The 22743-nt window shown below is 43.6% G+C and overlaps 1 protein-coding gene and 1 pseudogene across 2 annotated transcripts in view; one reads left to right on the top strand and one right to left on the bottom strand.

The window, feature by feature from the left end:
* Window positions 1-1086: 1086 nt before the first annotated feature.
* On the top strand, window positions 1087-13393 carry LOC311367191 (uncharacterized protein). Its single transcript, XM_084486032.1, has 6 exons — window positions 1087-1291; window positions 6249-6365; window positions 7916-8017; window positions 8598-8714; window positions 10628-10781; window positions 11444-13393. Exons 1-6 carry the CDS (start codon window positions 1255-1257, stop codon window positions 11688-11690), a joined length of 774 nt encoding a protein of 257 aa, XP_084342158.1. The 5' UTR covers window positions 1087-1254; the 3' UTR covers window positions 11691-13393.
* A 5784-nt stretch (window positions 13394-19177) lies between these two features.
* Window positions 19178-22743, bottom strand: part of LOC311366596 (UDP-glucuronosyltransferase 2A3 pseudogene) — a 3947-nt pseudogene continuing 381 nt past the window's right edge. The window contains exon 2 of the transcript XR_014684229.1: window positions 19178-21487. The product of XR_014684229.1 is annotated as a UDP-glucuronosyltransferase 2A3 pseudogene (transcript). The remainder of the gene's footprint in view (window positions 21488-22743) is intronic.

Here is a 22743-nt window from a genome sequence, read left to right as displayed (position 1 = left end):
GTCTGCATGTGTTTTCCGGAGTACAATCACACTGGCATCAACAGCTTCCTCAGAGAGGAAGCTGGGCCCACAGTGTTTTCCTAGTCCCGCCCTACTCACACACAAACACACACACACACACGCACGCACACGCACACACATGCACACACACGCACACACACGCACACACACAGACACACGCACACACACACACACTCACACGCACACACACACACACTCACGCACACGCACACACACATGCATGCACGCACACAAACACACACACAGAAACAGAAGTCTATGGGGGCAACCTAGGAAAAGACACACACATATTCTTAGAAATTGCCATGTTCACAGCGCTTCCATGTTTATAGTAACCATGGTAACCACCATGACTGTATGTTCTAGTGTCCTCTCTCTCTGTGTTTCACTATCTCTCGCCCACTGCCTGGTTCTATCTCCTCTAGTGTCCTCTCTCTCTGTGTATCAGCGTCTCTCGCCCACTGCCTGGTTCTATCTCCTGTAGTGTCCTCTCTCTCTCTGTGTATCAGCGTCTCTCGCCCCATGTCTGGTTCTAGGCATCATCTCTCTGGAATCTTCTGTTTCACCTTTTCTTTCCAAATAACACATTTACATTGCCGTGGCATTGTTATTGAAACATTCTATTGCATTACTTATATTTGTAAATATCTGATTTATTATATTTTAACATAATCCATGAAATAGTTCCAACACATTGAAATAATGAAAAATAAATACTGAATAATTATAACAATAAGACTTATATGTCAATATTGCAATCGGAAAGTTAGAACTTCTCTCTGTCTCCCCCTCTATGTCTATCTTGCTTTCTCTGCCTCACACACAAAACAACACACACACAAACACACAACACCTCCCCCAACACACACACACACACACACACACACACACACACACACACACACACACACACACACACACACACACACACACACACACACACACACACACACACACACACACACACACACACACTAGGTATACAAGCAGTGCCAACAAAAGCCGGAGTGGACTAACTTCAGACCCACTCTCCTCCCAGACCCAGAGGACAGACGTCCTGGACAGCATACTGACCTTATTTAAGACGGACTCAGGGCCTGAGGTGACTGCTCACAGATCGACTGCTGCCTATCAGTTCACTGCCTGATTCTTTCTGCCTTCTGACCGGCTGCTCTACCACTGATTGACTCCTTACTACCTGATTCAACAACAGTCAGCCATCTATCTACCACCATGCTTGTCCACCTGCTGTTTACTGCTCTGGTCTCAGGTACGACTTGCCTATCATTATATTATTATTACAACGCACGCTCTCTTACACACACGCACACACACACACACACACACACACACACACACACACACACACACACACACACACTCACAGACCCCAGTCTTATCTCAGTGAAGATCAGTATGCTATCAGCCAGGTTTGGTGGGCATTTCCTGCCAGATGCCAGAGAGTTTGAGTAGGACTGCGTGTTTGTGTGTGTGTCGCTGTTGTTCTCTAAGCAGAGACCCACTGGGGCAATGTGGTTCATGTGAGAGATTGCTTTTTATTTGTCATTAGAAATGAGTCCTTAAGCCTTCATAGGTCACTGAATCAGCATTAGACGTGCCTTTCAGTAATCACATGACTGAAACATCTAAGGGACCCCTGAATTCAGAGTCATCAACGGACACATTTAGGACAAAATAGTAGTTTTTAGCGTTTGAATTTCACTCTTTGATGTTTGTCTTTCTGGTTCATGTAGCTACTCTGCCCAACATCCAGGTTTTCTAGTTCTAGTTATTTCATTTTGTAAGGAGGTAGGCCTACTCCACGTTTGACAGTTTGCTTGTTCGGGGGCCGTATTCACAAAAAATCTTAGGGCTAATAGGTCATAAGTGCCGAATTTAGGAGTAACTCCTAAAAATAATGGGCTTGTCAGTACTAAATTTAGGACTCTTTTATTATGGTTAAAACACACGGGGTCAATGTTACAAATATACCTTTAATCATCCTTAATTATTTCATATATAAATAGGCCTATAAATAAATCACTTAAACTAACTTAATTTGTCTCATGTATTAATAGTAATACAACACTTTAATCATCATTATTTATTTCAAATAATAATAGCAATAAATGATTTGTAGTAAAAAAATAATATAACTACTCTTACTTATGATTACTATCTAATCATTTATTGTAAGATGATTTATTGTATTGAGTTTATAAACAGCTCAGTAGCAATTGGTCCTGGGAGTCGGACCAGTTGGGCTTTCGCTTGCGTTTCACGTTGTCTTCGCTTTCATTCATTATGATAGGAGGACTTGAACGGTGGTATGGGCTGATATTTAAAATGTTAAGTGGCGCACGGGTGTGCATGGATGTGCCTGGGACACCCAAGCGTGGTCCTGGCACACCTAAATATCTCAGAATGAAATCATTACAACGATTTATTTTAATTTAAAGTAAAATGTGACAGAGAGCGCGGTGAGCGTTGCACTAGGACTGCGTAGTGACCGGTCCAAGCATTCGCTACCACAGAAGCGGGGCTGTGAAGGAAACCCCCCTATTGTATTTTGCGATTATATCCATACATTTCATTCCATTTCATGTACAGCGTGGAGTGATTTAGTGGAGAGCGCGCCAGGGCTGCTTTCAGGATGGTTTGGGGCAGCCGCCAGAGGATTTCTGATGATGGACCATGGTTTGAGTGAAAGTGGTTCACTCAACATTTGTCATTTAGTTTGATTTTGTTCATTCATCCCGTCGTATAAGGTATCGAAAAATCATTTGAATCAGTGCTCCGGTTATTGCAGCACGTATCGATCGCTCCGGAGTCCGGACCCTGGCTTCCACTGGACACAGCAGTTATACTAACAGCGTTCCGGTAAATCACCGTGGCCACCCAAAATCTCACAGGCGCACCTTAATTATAATTTCTGGCTACGCCCAAACTTTAAGTGCTGGACATAGTCTCATTGGATAATAGTTTGCAGGGTGCTTTTAATTACCTCCTTGATATAATGCAATTTACGTATTTTTATTGTTTGCTTTGGCTCTCATTTTAAAGTGCATACAACGTCATTATCGTGGTCTGCACAAACTTGTAATCATGCGTGTATTCTGCTAAATGCACTGTCCATAATTATTTGATATGACTTATGATTTGTAGCCTAGGCTATTTCCTTATTTTTCATTGATTTAGTGGGCTCGTTTGTGGGAAGTTGCGAATGAGTTTCACCGAGACCGCCCGGCACTCAACAACCAAACACTGTACCGACCACTTTTAAACACGTGCACGAGAATCGACGTAAGGGGGCGTTACTCTTAGCCGTTTCTCAATACCAAGTACGCGGACTACGTACTTGGAAGTAGGCCTACGTACTTGGCAAGTTCGGACTTGCAAGTACAGACTTCCGAGAACGCGAGTACGCACTCTGCAACTGGAACAGCAGCGGACTCGATGATGCATCCTGGGATATTTAACGGTCCCGAGTCCACACGAGTCACCTCCGATGCGTCCTCGGTAGAACGGCCTCATCGAGAACGCATCGAGAACACACACGGGTTTTACGACAGTACTCGCGTACTTGGAATTGGAACAGTGCTTGGGCCACCACTGATGACGTTTATCGAGAACACAAGTACACGAGAACACACGAGAACGTGAATTGAGAAACGGCTTTAGTTCACTATGCGTTCACACCAAAATGTGTCTTTTGGTGTGAACGAACCGTGTTTACACCAAAAGACATATTTTTCGCCTGGTCGCGCTGTTGCAGAAGTTTTGCTGCGTGACAAATCAAAATCTGTCGCTATGCAGTTATGTGTGCAGTTATGTCAGGCGAACTTTGTTGCGCAGCGAATTTTGCCGCACAACAGCCGTTAAAGTAGTTAACGATTATAAATGCTATTTTAACGGCACCAACAATCCAAAAAGCCAGTCGAAACTAGATGGAAAATGTGTGCAGTTCAAAACGTGCTGCAGCTTTTACTTCTTCGCCATAATAAAAACGTACATACAATCACATATAGCTTAGATATTGATAGACCAATAGGGCTTTTTATAATATATTAAAAAAAAAAAATATATATATATATATATATATATAAATAAATAGGCCTATCGGTCTATATATCTATATTTAATTAATTTAAAATTTACTTTGTAATACAGTGATGGGTACGAATTTATATTGATTATATTGGATAGCCTATTGGTTTGTTAAATGACTAATAAAATATCCTATGAAGAAAGTAACAGTGACTTTACTGACACACGTATGTTTATTCTGTTCAATGAGATATTAACTGATAACAAAGGCTTTTGGTTGTGAAAGCAGCCAGCTACAGCTACTTTGGTAGCAGCCATGGTGACAATGGCTGGCTGCCACAGCCCCAGGTCGCTCATTCAGCCATACCTCTGGTTGGTTGCGACCTATTTGCCGCCAAAAGGGTCGCAATGCTTTTATGGTCGCGACCTAGTCGGTCAGCCTGCCAGAGCCAGCAGCCAGCCGCAGCCAGCGGCCAGTGGCCAGCAGCCAGCCATGGCTGTCGTCGCAGCCCGTCATTACGTTGTATAATTATCATACTATCGTACTAAATCATACTAAAATGTTAAAATGAAAGAGGTTGATTGCGTCAATAAGTTTGACTAAAAGAGCAAAAATAAGTGACTGAGGAGAGAATACAACTAGCAACCACTTGATTACTGACCTACAGTCACTACCGCTTGTACCACTGGGACATTTATTTACCATTTATTTGGCATCTTCTGAACTTATATGGAACTATATTATGACTGAGAACTTTGTACATAATGTATCTTATTAGGCTTATGACATTTAACAAAACAAATAGGCTATATATAATATATAAAATACATTATTTGACAATTAATAGATTTTATTGATACTGATAAAGCAACGATTACATCATTTTAAATTGTACTTCAATAGAAAAATATTAAAATAATATTAGCAATAAAGAGTAGCTTTCGCCAGAGATCATGGCTTTCTGGTACTTCAACTGTGAAAAAGACGTTAATAACATGCAAATTGACTGATTAACGACCAGAGACTTTGAGCGACCATGCCAGCCAGCGACCACAGTGACCACAAGCAGCCAGACGAGCGACCAACACAGCGACCAATGTGACCTACTTCGCGACGCATGTCATTGGACCCCCGTGCCTGTTAATATTTTCATAATATGCATTTATTTATTTATTACTTTACTGCGGCTTCTCGTCTCCCCTTCTAGAGTGACAATGCCAAAAAATCATCTACACACACACACACACACACACACACACACTTATCATGTCTTCAAATGTATAAAAATTTCCTGGGCACAAAATAAAATGTATTCAATCTTACAGATTAACGCAACATTCATGCAAGAGTTTGCTGGTACCGTACATTTTCAGCCATATCAGTAATGGGCCTTTCTACAGTTCCCGCAGGCATGTCTTTAGTCCTGGAGATGATTGTGACTTTGTTTGGTTATCCATTAAATATAACCTCTGAACTGCTGAGGAAAGCCTCCTTTGTATATTCTCCATCTGAGAATGGCTTCCTGTGTTTAGCAAGGCACTGCTTGTCTTCATCTAGGTTTATATTTGAAGGCTCATAGTGTTGTAAACACACTGCCTTGCTTCTCTTACAGCACCACTACTTTCCAAATGAACTCCATCGTCCTCATCTTCAAAATTCTTATCGTGTCTTGTTCCAAAAGGACATCGTACACTGGAAGTTCGACACACAACGATTTCACAGCAAAGTACACACACAGCTTGGTCCTTTCGTGAAATAATTCATCGATTTATTTCGTGTGCTAAAAACAATTGTGTAGTACTATTAGTTAGCCCTTTAGGGTTGCTGACCCCTCCTTTATAGTGAATGAAAAACATGTTTTTCTCCTGGCAGGTGAGCAGCAACACCACTCTGATGGGCTGAATTTCTGAACTTCCAAAAAGGCTGCGGCCATATTTTAAATCAGTTGCTGCCCAGCGAGGCCCAGACTGAGTCTATACCGAACGCAAACATGAATAACTCATGACGCTAGCATCCTCAACACCACTTGTAAACTTATGGCTGGTCATGTGATATGACTAGCTAATGTAATGTAGCGCACCAGTCCTCCTCTTGGAAAACAAGCCCAGTTGTTTTCCCTCAGGGAAACCACAGTGGTTCACCTTCAACAATCACATAATGACCAACATGAACCCTGAAGGTACGGTCGAGCCGCAGATGGCTCCGTTCTCCCAGGCCTCCGAGGAGCTGGCCGACCTGGAGGCTGCGGTGGGTCTGCCTCCTGACGCCAAACTGAACCTGACCACAGAGGAGGACGGTGAGTCTCATCTTCTGCTTCCTCATATAATCTGCCTCATCTTCCTCATATAATCTGCCTGGTCTTTCTCATATAATCTCCAAATAGGCTCATCTCCATCATCTTCTTATCTCACCTTCATCACCCTTCTAATCTCATCTTCCTCATTATCTTCATCAGCCTCATATCATCTTCTACCTGAGCAGTGAGGAGACAGTGGTTTCATCTACTGTGATACAGAGGTTATTAATTATGGTTCAGGAATAATAAATTATCACTTCAGCTATATATATTTAGCTTATATTCATCATCATGGGGTCATGGGATGAGAGGTCATGGTTAGGGAGAGAGGTCATGGGATGAGAGGTCATGGTTAGGGAGAGAGGTCATGGGATGAGAGAGAGGTCATGGGATGAGAGGTCATGGTTAGGGAGAGAGGTCATGGGATGAGAGGTTGTGGTTAGGGAGAGAGGTCATGGGATGAGAGGTCATGGTTAGGGAGAGAGGTCATGGGATGAGAGGTCATGGTTGGGGAGAGAGGTCATGGGATGAGAGGTTGTGGGATGGGAGAGAGGTCATGGGATGAGAGGTCATGGTTAGGGAGAGAGGTCATGGGATGAGAGGTCATGGTTAGGGAGAGAGGTCATGGGATGAGAGGTCATGGTTAGGGAGAGAGGTCATGGGATGAGAGGTCATGGTTAGGGAGAGAGGTCATGGGATGAGAGGTCATGGTTAGGGAGAGAGGTCATGGGATGAGAGGTCATGGTTAGGGAGAGAGGTCATGGGATGAGAGGTCATGGTTAGGGAGAGAGGTCATGGGATGAGAGGTCATGGTTAGGGAGAGAGGTCATGGGATGAGAGGTTGTGGGATGGGAGAGAGGTCATGGGATGAGAGGTCATGGTTAGGGAGAGAGGTCATGGGATGAGAGGTTGTGGGATGGGAGAGAGGGTTCCAGGCTCCTGTTCCCAGGGTCCGCCAAAAGTGGGCGTGACCCGGACTGAGCCTTATTGAGCCATTCTCGTCTCGCAGTACTCCTCCGTTGGGGTACTGGGAGCCTGAAGGGTCCCGGGAAGTTTAAGCTACACACGCCGTCCGTTGATTGGTTGACAGAATCGTCCCTTCCGTGCAACAGGGGGTGATAACAAACAAACACGGTACTCACAAGGTATTTCTGGACAACGGCGAAAGCTTCGTTTATTGAAGAAAATGTTGCGCAAAAGTTTGCCGTCCTTCTTGGACGTCCTACATTTTTGCTCTTTGTTCACTGTGTGCATTCTTCTTTTTCCTTGGATTTATTAGCAGGCTACACTGTGTCGGGCTGCTATGAGGTCACGATGCTTACGTAGCTGCCGTGGCTATCGCCGTCCGGCTTAAACCCCGCCCTACCATAAGGGTACTGGCGGTGGTGGAAACGCGAGTGGTAACTGAGCTGGGCTATACCGCACCCTCACTACTGAGCTGAGGCGTGCTGGGTCCGAAGCGTACCCGCCGGTGGAAATGCGCCATAAAGGGCCCCGGCAGCCAGTGTTAAGGCCCTGTTTAATGAAAAAACATGTTTTTCTCCTGTCAGGTATTCATTCAGACAACGTGACGAACAGCTCAGGGAGAGAGGAGCTGAGGTGGGAAGGGTCCTTAGATGAGAGCAACCTCACCTCGGTTACAAAGCATAATGGTGAGCAGAAATATGAGCACTTTGTCGACCCTAGATCCTGTTGAAAGCCTTTTCCAAAAAATGTTCAAATGATACGACCGAATTTCAGTTGATGATGAACGAGCATCACAGTCTGCCAAATTAAAAAAAGTTCCTTGCCTAAGGAAAGGTTAGCAATCTACGGATTATTGTAAACCAACCAAAATATCAACAGAAATCTGGGTGGAATACTTTTCTAAGAGTATGTTTTTCAGTCAGAATTTTTGAACTTCAAAAAAGGCTGCAGACATATTTTAAATCAGTTGCTGCCCAGCGAGTCTTTACGAAATGCAAATATGAATATCACATGACGCCAGCATCCTTGACACCAATTGTGACTTGGTTTGCATTGAGGGACTAGAATAGAAACGTGTTACGTATGCATAACTTCTTATTGGCTGGTAATATTATAACCCTGCTGATTAGCTGATGTAAGGTAACCCACCAGTCTTCCGCTTGTTGAAACTGAACTGAAGGGTTGTTAACAGAGAGCTGACAGCCCCAAGAAAACAACAGTGGTTCTTCTTTAACGTTCACATAATGACCAACATGAACCCTGAAGGTACCGCGGAGCCGCACCAGGCTCCGTTCTCCCAGGCCTCCGAGGAGCTGGCCGACCTGGAGGCTGCGGTGGGTCTGCCTCCTGACGCCAAACTGAACCTGACCACAGAGGAGGACGGTGAGTCTCATCTTCCGCTTCCTCATATAATCTGCCTCATCCTCCTCATATAATCTGCCTCATCTTCCTCATATAATCGGCCTCATCTTCCTCATATAATCTGCCTCATCTTCCTCATATAATCTGCCTCATCTTCCTCATATAATCTGCCTCATCTTCCTCATATAATCGGCCTCATCTTCCTCATATAGTCTGCCTCATCTTCCCCATGTAATTTGCCTCATCTGCCTCCTATAATCTGAGTCATCTACCTCATATAATCTGCCTCATCCTCCTCATATAATCTTCCTCATTTTCCTAATATAATCTGCATAATCTTCCTCATACATTCTGCCTAATTTTCCTCATATAATCTCCATATAGCCTCAACTCCATCATCTTCTTATCTCACCTTCATCGTCCTTCTTTTCTCGTCTCCCTCATTATCTTTATCAGCCTCATATCATCTTCGTCACCACATCTTAATCCACTCATCATCTGCCTGAGCAGTGAGAAGACTGTGGTGTTCACGTTCATCCACTGTGATACAGAGGTTATTAATAATTGTTCAGTAATAATTCATTATCACTGAAGACATACATTGCAATGTTACTGTCATTAATGACACTAGGGCAGCAGTGGCTCAGGAGGTAGAGCAGGTTGACTGGTAACCGGAAGGTTGCTAGTTCGGCTCCTCCTAGCTGTGTCGAGGTGTCCCTGAGCAAGACACCTCACCCTAACTGCTCCTGACAGATAAAAGCGTCATCAAAATGCAAATGTGAAAATGTAGTGCAGTGCCCACTAGTGCAGTGTAGACCACTCTGGTAGAGACACAGACACTGAGTAGGAGGGAGCACATTCTGTAGCCAGTGGTGCCCAATGGCACAGGAAACAAACAAATGAGATGAACATTCCAGGCTGTGAGGGCTTGGCCAAGAACACCAAGCCAGGGTAGTGCGAACATTAGAATCCTTCTTTTGATCAAGAAGAAAGATGGGGTTACCCATGAACATGCTGACCCCTTGCTTCAGATAGAGGAACCCCACATCTCCCTGTCTAGACAAGAGTGGAAGAGTGGTACCATTGATCTGTCCAGTTGCTACTGGCAGTTAGCGGTGGTCCCAGATGATTGTTAGAAGACAACTTCAGAATGTGTCATTACTAGCAACTAGAACAACAGTTATACTGCAAGCTGAGGAACAAACAGATTTGGGAACATCCAGAGAATGGGAGGAATGTCTGTTGAAGGAAAGCTGTTTTATTAACATCATCCAGACACACGAATCTCCCATGTTTCTGTTAAAAAAACATTCCTCTGCTTCTCCAATTCTTATCTATGAGAACATAGATAAGAATTGGAGAATCTTGCAATTTACATTGTATTCTTCTTATTAATCTAAAATATATTTTTAGTTAGTAACAAAATTCTGTTTTGTTGTTTAATATTTTCTTAAATAATCTAAAATTAATGCTTGAGTTGAACTCTTAACAGTTAACAAATCTAATTCAAGTTAATCAATGTCCCCCATCTCTGCTGCCCCTCTATCAACGTTTCTCTGCCATTGAGAAGTGTTGCAGTCAGGCACCTGTGATTGACAGGCAAGATGGACTCCCCAAACCAATCAGGGAAGTGATGCCCTGATTGCTCAGAGATTAACCTTAAATCCAAATAGTCTCATACAGAGGCGGGCTTACAGTCACCCAGAACACATATTCTCAGTACATTCCACTCACTTGGAGGCTTTCACTTTCAAATGACACTCAAATGACAGCTATTGTTAAATCTTATCGACAGCACCTCAAAGGAGCATGTAGGGGTTAGGGGGTAAATCTTACCCTAGGATACCTACAGGTAGCGGTCATGGAGATTGCGGAACCAAGCACATCTTTGCTAACCAATAACTACACTACCCTGCCTCCTCCCTCCCCTCCAGAAAGCTTCCAGGATCAGGAGCAGAGGCATCCTCTCAGGCGCTGCCACAAGGAGCTGCTGGAGCAGCACATCCACAGTCTATGTGGCCTGGAGTTTGAGCAGAGTATGGAGGCCATCGGGGCCCAGCACTGGTGCTCCTTCGACCAGGTCATCAGGTGAGGAGGTCATGGGAAGAGAGGTCATGGGATGAGAGGTCGTGGGAGGAGAGGTCGTGGGATGAGAGGTCGTGGGATGAGAGATCGTGGGATGAGAGGTCGTGGGATGAGAGGTCATGGGATGAGAGATCGTGGGATGAGAGGTCATGGGAGGAGAGGTTGTGGGATGAGAGGTCGTGGGAGGAGAGGTCATGGGATGAGAGGTCGTGGGATGAGAGGTCGTGGGATGAGAGGTCTTGAGATAAGAGGTCATGGGAGGAGAGGTCGTGGGATGAGAGGTCGAGGGATGAGATGACAGGTCGTGGGATGAGGTGAGGGGTATTGGCTTGGGTGATATGTTTTGGGTGAGAGGTTGTGGGTTGGGTGGGACGTCATATGGTGGGAGGTCATGGATTTAGTGAGAGGTCATGGGGTGAAAGAGCCCCCTCCTTCTCCTCAGTAAAGCCCGTCAGTTCATTATATCATCATCATAAATTAATGTTTCAATAAAGGAACTAACAGTAGAATGGCAATTTGAACGGATAAAATAAGGTTTGGAATGAATGTATGAATGCAAAAATGTTTAAATGAACGGAATAATGTTTCAATGAATGAATGAAATAACATTGAGGAGCAACCTCATCACGTTGACGCCGATGTCCCCGTGTGACCCCTGGCTGCAGGCCCTACAACAGCCTGACTGTCTGCCTGGAGCAGCTGTGTTCCATGCTGGACTGCTACTACCCCAACCCCACCGTGCAGGACTACTTCCTCCACACGCACGCCGCCTTCTTCCTCCGCTGTCCCGAGGAGAAGGTGGCGCTCCCCGACGCGCCGCACGCCCTGGTGGTGGTGCTGACGCTGGGCCCGGTCACCCTCATCCCCCTCCTGGTCTACCTGGTGGTCCGGAATAGCAACGGGCGGGACTGAGGCCCCCGGGGGGGCCACAGGGCCCCTGGATCAGGGCGGTTAGGTTACTGTACCGTAGCTGACTGACAACCTGACTGCTAGACTGTGTTAGTATAAACAAGGAATCATTTGTCAAACTAATCTTGCCCATTTTGGGAAATTCTTTAAGTAAAATGTATTAGTCTGATCGAATGTAATGCATTGCACTAAAAAGCCTGTGCCTTCAACAACCATGGTTTTCTCCTAACGTTACATAATGAGGGTCCTACTATTCTAGTAGTACCCTCATATTAAATCATTAGCCCTAAAAAGCATGATATGGGATCTTTAAAAATAGTCAATAGTCTAACCCTAACCCTAACCTCTAGACCTGACCGTAACACCTTAACCTAACCATAACCTTAACCATAACTGGGTTGATTGGCCAGAATACCACCCAATCAGCTGGCCTAGGTCCAGAGAGGTGGACCTGGACTAGGTCCAGAGAGGTGGACCTGGACTAGGTCCAGAGAGGTGGACCTGGACTAGGTCAGGTTCCCCCTTTGGCTCTGCAGTGAGCACCACTTGGTTGTTTTGGGTCATATTGACAAACAACCTATTCTGTCATTTAGGTAGGAGATCATTTGCCTGGACACTCTACAGCGACTTAGTGAATTCACATCGCTGGGATTTAACCTAGTGCCTTTAGTCTGGGAGTTTAACACCCAAATCAAATGGTTCCCTTCCCAGTTGGAAAACTCATTGCTCAATATCATTTCTTTGGTATATTTCACTATTTACTCAATTATTCTAGAGACTTTTCTCATGTAGTCATTCTACCAGAGACTTTTATCATAGGGTTAGGGTTAGAAGAGTTGAACAGAACAAAAAACTAAAACAAAAACAGAACAGACTGAAATGGAATAGATTAGATTATAGTAAAATGGCACAGAAAATAACAGACATACCGAGTAGAGGTGAACAGAATGGAATATAATTAATATATAAATTTATTGATTTTCAAACAAAGCTGTATCCTGTGAGTGAGATAATGGGTTGAAACTTCATAAGCAGTTTCACCCTTCAGATACAGTTTCACCCTTCATAAGCGTGCCACCCTTACCGTCTTGGAGGAGAGGAGACAGACGCTGCGGTCGACAATCATTTCCTGTGCGAGCAGCAATAGTGTGTGAGACAGTGTGGGGGGGGGGGGGCAGAGGAAGCGAGGTTGTTTGGGAAGCAGCCAGCATTTGCATCAAGCTTCCCTGATGACAGACAGTTCCTGGCTGTGAGAAGAGAGCCCTGAGATAAAGAGAAGAGCTTTCCCTTACCCTGACACAAACACACACACAAGTACACAGATATCAATACACATATTTAGAAACATGCAAAGGCACGAGTACACACACATTAACATGGTCAGAAACATGTACAACACACACACATAAACACACAAAAACAACAGGGACAGGGATAAACACACATTAACACACAACACACAGGAACAAGCACACAGACACACATAGACACATCAACACACACACACACACACACACACACACACACAACCATAATAGAAATACATTAAAACTTGTGTGGCAAGGAAGTATTAATGTGGATGAATGAATTAAATAACTGTAGAAAAGGAAATAATGTTGATTTGATTATTTAATTATTTTAATAATATTTGAATGAATCAATCAATTAACTGAATTATGTTTGAACAAATAAATGATTGAAATACTGTTTGGGTTAATTCATCCAATAACGTCAGAATGAATGAATGAAATACTGTTTGATCAACAGGATGTAAGGTTTATATTCATGAAAGAATGTTTCAATGAATGAAGGAAATAAATACAGTTTGATTGCAAAAATAAAATAATGTTGGAGTAAGCAAATTAAATAACATTTGAGGTAACTAATATGATCATAAGAATATAAATAATAGGAATTATATCAATATGAACATTTAATTACATTTGTATACAGGCAGATGGTCTGCTCATGATATCCATTTGTGTACTGATTAATCTGATCTTGATCTTGATCTCAATTAGATCAATTTAGCTGTGTACCATAATCATTAAAGTATAGGCTACAAAACCATCATCATTGTAGAATACCTTCTTGTCTTAACTTTTTTCTTTTTTCTTATAAATCTTCTTATAGTCTTATAGTCTTATAAATGAAATATACATACATACATACATAGGTATGTGTGTGTGTGTGTGTGTGTGTGTGTGTGTGTGTGTGTGTGTGTGGTCAGAGTGTAAGAGGAAGAGTTAGAAGAGTACAGATCAGATACAGAGACTATAGAGGGCATGTTGATAATAGAGGATAGTGTAACAGTAAGATGTACCTCTCTCTCTGTTTCAAGATGAAGTAATTAAGTAACTAATTTACACAGAATACAACCATAATAGACACACACTCTCTCTCTCTCTCTCTCTCTCTCTCTCTCTCTCTCTCTCTCTCTCTCTCTCTCTCTCTCTCTCTCTCTCTCTCTCTCTCTCTCTCTCTCTCTCTCTCTCTCTCTCTCTCTCTCTCTCTCTCTCTCTCTCTCTCTCTCTCTCTCTCTCTCTCTCTCTCTCTCTCTCTCTCTCTCTCTCTCTCTCTCTTCTCTCTCTCTCTCTATCTCTCTCTCTCTCTCTAAATTGAAAGCTTTCAAAGCACACTTCATTAACATATCCTAAACCAGGTAGACTGGGGAAACAGCCTTAAAACGATACTCTTATATTATCTAAATATATCATCGGGAAGTTTGATTTCTTTAAGTAGTATATTATAACGAATAATCATTTCACATGATATCATTTTATATTAGCATCATTTTTCAGAGTTTATTTTATTACATCTTATTGTGCAAGTACACAAGAGTACAATACTTAGGCTTGGTTCCTCAACAGCCACATAGCAGCAACAATACAAGATAAAGTAAATAGTACATAAAAGTACGAATAAAAATATGTTAGAATAAGTAAAAATAAGTAGCAGCATCAATAGATCACAATATTAAATAATAATAATAATAAAAAATGATAGGAAAAAAAAGGATAAAATAAAGTAAGTAATAATACTAGAGAAACGAAAACAGTGGTAATAATAAGTAATGAGGTGTAGTAACGTGTAAAGTGTTCAAGTGGTAGTGGTGCCAGCCACTCTCGTAACACACTCCTAATCAGCCAGCAGACCAGCAGGAGCTCAGCTGCAACACTTATTGTTCTGTTGGCCAAGGAAGCGTGCGTTGACACACACTTCCCTCCACGCCACAATCAGTAGAGTTCCTCTCGGTTCAGAGAGAACAGGCTGTTATCTGCTCCGGCTCTCTCCCTGTGACTGCGCTTCCTGCTCTTAAGCCACACTTCTTAGCGTTGACCTGAAGTCTGAATCCGCATTGCCAACAAACATGGCAGGATGAATACGGCAATAAGTGGCCTGTTCGCTTTTGAGAGAATTAAAGCATGAATATTTTTAAATGATACACAATTGAGTATTTACGGTTCATTTTTTCACACAGGGTTGAGAGGTCCGTCTGTGTTTATTGGCGTCATGGCTTTTTATTTACAATGTTATTTATTGCATCTTGTAGCTTCCTCTATATTATCATGATAATCCCCCAACCTCCCCCCCCCCAACCTTGCACCATAATATCTCCATGAAACCTCCTGAAGATGGGAGGCCCTGCCCTGCACCATTAAAAGAAAATCCTACTGCCATCTGGTGGCAGAACAGAGATCATGTATTGGAATTGAACGTCAATGCAGCCTAAGAATAATAGGCTGTAATAAACAATGTCAATCCTCAAGTAAGGGATCAGGCGTCAATTCATTATTGTAATTGTAATGAATGAAATATGTAGGCCTGAATCAATTACCAAATGCAATAGTTCAACATATAAATGTAGATAGATAACAGCCTCATATCCATTGAATGATCCATTACAATGGAGGGCTAGTTCCCCACACCTACTCTGGTCTAGACCCTCTTTCTCCACCACCTCGTTCCTCTCGGTATTAGCACACATTAGATAAGACGACGACATGAAAGAGTTAGACTTGTGTGTGTCTCTGTCTCTGATAAAGGCCTTATAGAGGTATAAAGGAGAGCCAAAGAGACACTCCTCTGTTTCACCAGCTCTCTCCACTCCCCAGTCTGAACCTTTAGGAACTACAACTCAATCACTTTCCTTGATTTATCCGCCATTTGTTTCGACTGGACAACAAGAATCCCATTTAGGCCAACAGGTATACGCCCTACGTGAGTCCTTTGCTTTCTAAATTATGTGTGTTTTGCATTATTTTACATCTGTTTAAAAAGCTGATCCCTCTCTCTCTATATATGTATATATGCACACCTTAATTCAGTTTTCTACAGGTAAGCTAATGTAAATCTACATGAAGGAAGGCTGGTAGGCCTACCTGATGGCTAAACATGTAACATAACGTAATTAGTTATTAAGTACTTATACTCAGCAGGCTGGTAGTAATATACTATGTATTTTAATAGCCTGCAGACATGAAAAGTACTTAAAGTACTATACTTAATATCTTTAGTATTGTCATAACCTGATTTGTATTCCTGAACCTAGGGCTGAGATAAGATGGTGGGCCGGCAGAGGATCCAAGGTTTCAATAGCGGCTCGTCGGGTCCCATCAACCCCTTAAAGCACGACTCACACACAGGTGAGGAAAGGACGACTCACACACAGGTGAGGGGTAACACTCCACTGAATGACCGAGAACTATAGCTCATTTAAGAACCCCAACTGTCGCTTATTGGTGGATATTTACATTAGTGTATGATAATAAGAATCATAATAATAATCATAATTCAACTTAGCCTAATAGTAGCCTAATAGTAATCGTAGCACAATCAAAATAAAAACTATAATACAAAACTTTGATAATAGTATTATTTTGTATTGATTGATTGATTTATTTGGTTAAACAGTAGCTGTCGAATCATCCTGGTCCCTTATCTGTGTGTGTCTCCAGGTTCCCCTGATGGTAAGAGACCAGACGGCGCTGTGCCCCGGGCCGTCCGCCGCGGTCAGGACGCAGTCCGCGGTCTGCGGGTCTCTGCTGCTCGTTTGCGTCGCTCTATCCATTTTGTGTGAGTAGGCACGATCAAGTTGATATAGTTCATATGAAAAAAAAAAAAAGATTGATTTTAATTTGATTCAGAGGACAATATATTAATAATATGCCTGCAACTACCAAAACAGCTATTGACAGCAATATCAGCAATATCAATCTTATCTTCAATCAATTGATAACGTGTTATCATTGTAAGTAGGCCTACATGATTGGGGTGCAGATGATATCACTACAACCTGTGTATTGTTTAGACCACAAGTCGGAACAAGCCAGGGAGGGAGGATCTTCTCTTGGACCTTCAGAATCGGAGTGACCACCACCTCATCACAACCAAAGACAACCCCAACTCAGAGAACAGAACCAACACCTGCAGCAGAGCAACACCTGGCTTATGGACCAGAGCATACAGCTCAACCAAACATCTGCCAGCCTCACCATCAAGAACCGGGCCTTGACCAACTACAGGACCAACAGACCAGACGAACCTCATCCTACGACACACTGCTCCGAAACCACGGACAGCTGGTTGTGTACATCGCGGCTCTAGAAAACACGAGCAGAACCACGTCCCAGAACATCTCCTCTCTGCTCCTCAGTACCTCCGAGCTGGAAGCCCAGATGCTCAACTTATCCGACAGCAACATCCTTCTACGGGAGGAGCTGATTCATGCCAACGACCAAAGGGAAGCTCTTGTGCAACTAAACTCCGAACTCGGCGTGCAAACCTCACTGCGAGGACGGCGATCCTGACAGGAGAGAGTGAAGAACAACCGGAGGTCGAGGACTCCCTCATCGACAAGCTGCAAGAACGGAACTGCAACCTGAGCAGGATGCGAGGGGCAGAGCAGGGGAGAGGGAGTCCATGTTGATGGACATATGCGCAAAGGAGGAAGTATATCGCTTTCTGGACCGCTACTGCCCCGTCGTCAATAGGAATACAAATGGTAGCTATATGATTTCCCTCTCAAAATGTTTCTGTTTAGGCTGGGGGGCATCCAGCTAGTACACTTGTAACCAATATTGATTATTATTGATGAACAGGCCTAATCAATGTCCAATAGACTGCGCATTTCTCATCCTTTTCTGCACAGAGCGGGTTTGTAACACCTGTCCTGAGGACTGGGCTGTTCCAGACCACGTGCTACTACTTCTCGTCCCGCACGCCCACCTGGAGGAGTGAGCAGGGCCTGGTGCCGGACACAAGGGGGCAACCTCCTGGTCCTCAACACCAAGCAGGAGCAGGTTGGTACACAGTGATTGTAGAGGCTAAACCTAAAGCTTAAAGCCACTGAGGGCTGCTAGAACAGGTTAACTTAAGATTGACGCGCTTGCCGGCCACTGAAGGAGACAGACGACTTCCTGGTTTGGTACTTTGCATGCTTCTTTATTTTTCTCACCATAACGATCATACGCAACATCCATTAACGGTGTGAACAAAGGTCCATCATGCACCATTTCCCAATACTGACTCGCCTGCCGTAGCGTGGCGGAGCAGAGCGGTCGAAAACTGTTAGCTCTTCCGACTAGCAACACCTGCACCCGGAAACACTAGTTCCCACCTTTGTAACCCCTCTTCCTGGTGCACTGAGGACACCTACTGGCCCCTCACAGACACACACCCAAACACAGAAATGGCTCATACAGTGATAATGAGTTATCTTACAGAGAATCCCCCACATCTAACAACTTTATACAAACACTTTTTGAGACCCAAACAGCATAGTCTTTAAAGCACTCTGGATAGCCTTTGTGTTTTAAATGTGCTCTATAAATACCTTGTGCTGTCACATCCTGTCCTACAGCGTGTTGCTTATTGTTCCCTGTAGGTTCTGGCTGAACCGGAACAGAACAGCTCTTGAGAACCCTCAAGGAGAAGACTGCGGACACATTGACAACAACCAGGAAGATCTGTCCTCCTGGATGGATGGCTTGTGTGATTATAGCTACAGGTGGATTTGTGAGAAGAATGTTTAATGTTCGGGGACCTTTGTGGGCTTTGCAAAAGGTTAAAACCAACATGGTGATTTTTTGTTATAGAAAGATTGAAAACTGAAAATTGCCTGCTTCATGTTTATGGGTAATTATTCAACTTGAAATTTGTGATTTAAATTCAGTTTTATTTTCATTTTGCGTATTAAGACAGGTAGAATAATTGTGGTACAAAGTGGAACATTCATTAACTTTTTTCCTAAACAAAGATCTGAAGCGGTTTTAAAATGTACATTGAGAAACAATGAGCTATGGAAAAACATACTCAGAACGTATTTAGAGCCCAACCGCCTTTATCAAAGTTAAAAACAAATGATCCTCTTCTGTGTACTTAACTATTTAGATTGTACTCTTCCTGGAATACATGGTATAAACTGTTCAACAATACAAACTCTACCCCTGAAACCTGTGTGTGAGTCAAACGTCTTATCAGAGGCAAGGCAAGGCAAGGCAACTTTATTTATATAGCACTTTTCATACACAAGGCAGACTCAAAGTGCTTCACATATAAACATTGTCATACAATAAAATAAAATAATAGATAAGTAAAAAGTAAAATAGATAGAAAATAAAGGCAAAGTTTAAAAAAAACATTTTAGCAAGGCAGAGTTAATAAAAATGCATTTTAGAAAGTGAGAAAATAAAGGCAAAGTTACTAATAAAATAAAAAATAGAAGCATTGTAGATTTAAGATTTAGCAGAAAGCTAAAGCAAACATAAAAGTCTTCAGTCTTGTTTTAAAAGCTTTAAAAGCTGTTTTAAAATCAGAGGTTAGGACTGTCCAGTTAAAGGTTCTGTAGGCATAAGAGAGAGCAGAAGAGAGCAAGATTTACATACTAAACAACCCCAAAAACCTATCCTGCCACTCTCCGTTATTCAGCCATTGAGAATTGCTGCTTTACTCACCTGTTGTGGAGTTAGGACAACGCTTTGTGTGCGAACGTGACTGACAGGCAAGATGGATTCCCTGAACCAATCAGGGAAAAGAGGTGCCGTCACCCAGAACAGATATTCTCACAGATCATTTCACTTAACTAATCGATGATCGATGGTTACGGTATCTAACAGAATACAAATGGCAGCCGTTTTTTTTTCTAATTGAATGCTCGCCTCCTAGAAACAGTTAAACAGCCATTCATATTACTCTAGCTTCTGCTTTCTCCTGCACAGTTTAGAACAAAGAAAATAAATTGAAAGAACCATGACCGCTACCAGCAGGAACAGCACAGCCAACAGCAGGCACATAACGTCCAGTGAATGATACGAGTACCAAGGCAACTTATAGGAGTCTGTACGCAAGTGGGCAGCTCCCTTGTTCCGCATCACAAACTCTGTCCAGAAGAGGGCGGTGTCCAGAGGGTGCATCGGCTTGTCCCGGTGGAGGTCCGACAACCGCTTCATGTTGTCCCTGTAGGAAGGATTGTGTAGAACCTCTTGTAGAGTTTCTACAAAGTTCTGGCTGGTGAGTTGGGTGACGTCCACTCCCTTGGCAGCACCACGCACTTCCAGCCTGAAGATGTTCTCAAACTGGTCGAAGAGCAAGGGTATGCCCACGATGGGCACCCTGTGGTATATGGCCTCATAGATGCCGTTGGTCCCCCCGTGGGCGACAAACACTTTGACCTTGGGGTGGCCGAGAAGGTCGTTCTGAGGCAACCATTTCACCAGCATGGTGTTGTTTCCCAAGGTGCTCGGCGGCTCTCCGGGGAGCCTCCAGATGACCTTCTGGGGAAGCTGTGCAAAGGCGGTGGCAATCTGGTCGGTGATCTCAACGGGCAGGCCTTTTACCAGGGAACCCAGTGACATCATGATCACACCGTGTTCACCTGAGCTCTGGACAAAGGCCTCCAGGTCAGCAGGCAGAGGCTTCGAGGGCTTACACTGGAAGCCGCCAATGTAGATGATGTTCGGCATGGTGGGTCTGGGGAACTCAAAGACAAAGTCCACCCTCATGAGCCAGATGTGCGCTCCCTGTAAGAGTTGGTAGAAATTGGTCCCAGGTTCTAGATACTTCTCGGCCAGTCGATTGTAGTGAGGGCTCACCACCATATAATCGATGACTGTGTTCAGCATAAAGTAGAACATGTTTTTGACCCTCTGCGGGAAGGTCATCTTGTCCGTCACTGCACACCCGCTAGTGGGAACGTAAGAAACGGGTGATGGTGCAACCACAAAGTGTCCCTCTCCGCTGGTGATCCACCGAACGTTAAACACTGTGGGGAGTTTGAGCTCATGAGCCAAGAGAACCCCGATGGGCAGACCTGGATCCATTAGGACCACGTCATACTGGGCGTCTCGCAGGCTCTGCATCAACACCTTGTCTTCGAACATCTTCATGGCGACCTGGCAAGCCTGGTGGTGAATACCAGACAGGCTGGTCAGCATCTGGCTGTAGAAAGCGACAAAGGACAACACGGACGCTCCCTCTTTCTGGAGGGCCAGCATCTTGGACAGCAACTCCACGAAGAAGTCCTGGTTTTCCATGTTCATGGGTTCCGACAGGGGGATGGTGATGGAGGTGTAGAGGGGGGACTGCTCCTTGATGTACCAGCTGGTTGACGTACGGACCACCGTGACCTCGTGACCCCTGCCGTGGAGACCCTCAATCAGCAGGTTCATGTTGATCCAATGGCTGCCGTCCACTGGGAACACCAGGACTTTACCGCCCTGGACGCTAGCAGCAGACAGGAGGGCAAGCGCCATGGTGAGAACCACACAGCTAAGCCCTGGAAGGAGCCCCATAATCCAACTCTGGGGATTGAGAAAATCAAGAATGCAATGCTTATTTTAAGCTGAAACTTAAGAAAATGTCTGAATAACAAGGCATTTATTCTACTGTCTTGCTAGCTGTGAATCTGTATTGAAAGTGGGTCATATATGTAGTCGAATATTAACATAAATTTCTAATTTGGTGCCTTCTTGACCAAGAAAAGGCAGACCTTTTGGCACTTGTGGATTGAAGACAACAACTCCCACAATGCCAATCAGCGTTCACTCCCTGAGGGACGTAACATAACAGCCAATCAGCGTTCACTCCCTGCAGTCCAGAGTGAACTGCAGCAGGAGGAGAAGTGATTGTTGCCGTTTGCGGACTCCTGGAGCTCTATATCTAAATAATATAATATTATATAATATATAGCTATCTATATAATATAATATATATTATCACGGCCAAAAGCTGTAATATCGCCTCTGGATGATATTAGGAATTAAAGACTTTGTCGGGTTCTCGGATGTCTCTGGTCCTTTCACAACAAGTAAAGACTCGTAGTGGGGGTTATCTTGGCCAGAGTCCTGCATGGGCTCAGGTACCCCGCGGGTACCCGACGGGTGACCCGCACAATTTGGCTGAAACTGAAAAATAATGTACTGTGTCGGACACGAATGCGGGTCGGGTCGGACGCCTGGACGCCTTTGCTGTGCAAAATTTTTTTTGCACAGCAATCCAAAGCACCACTTCAACACCAGGTAGTATAATTCCCCGGCGTTCCATCTAATGTGTCTAAATTTCCTTCGGGTGCGGGTCGGGCGTCGGATCTCTCCCATCTCAGGGGAAAATAAGGGAATGATACACGACAATTAAAAAAGATGACGATACAAAGCTTAATGCAAATGTACTAAAAGTTAATTGATGGTTTCAAAGAGTATAAATATAACGATAAAATACAAGTTAAAATATAATCAAAGTTAAAAAAGCAGTATGATTAAATAGAAGATTATTTGCTTAAATTACTAGGTTAACTCACTTAATACTATAAAGTATTACTCTGAATGTTAAGGAAACTTGTTAAGGAACTTTAAATGTACATACATACTGTGTACAGATTTGTTAAAGTGTCTGTCAAGATCAAATATTGATTCAACAAACATGTAAGAGACGGTTTGTGGTGCAGCAATCTCCAGCACACCAGATAAAAATCTCGGTCTCAGTCACGCAAAAGGCCTCATACCACTGTGTTGATCTACCCACAACATAGGCTGAATGCAACGCCCCCTTTGGACTCGCA

Source organism: Micromesistius poutassou (genome assembly GCF_964030765.1).
Source record: "Micromesistius poutassou genome assembly, chromosome: 21".
Classification (NCBI taxonomy): Eukaryota; Metazoa; Chordata; class Actinopteri; order Gadiformes; family Gadidae; genus Micromesistius; species Micromesistius poutassou.
This window is presented reverse-complemented; position numbering and strand designations above follow the sequence as displayed.

Excerpts from the sequence above, each read along its gene's own strand:
- LOC311367191 (XM_084486032.1), top strand. The coding sequence starts at position 1,255 with ATGCTTGTCCACCTGCTGTTTACTGCTCTGGTCTCAG. Across the intron at positions 1,292-6,248 it reads GTTTACTGCTCTGGTCTCAG|GTACGGTCGAGCCGCAGATG; the intron begins GTACGACTTGCC and ends TGAACCCTGAAG. Across the intron at positions 6,366-7,915 it reads CCTGACCACAGAGGAGGACG|GTATTCATTCAGACAACGTG; the intron begins GTGAGTCTCATC and ends TTCTCCTGTCAG.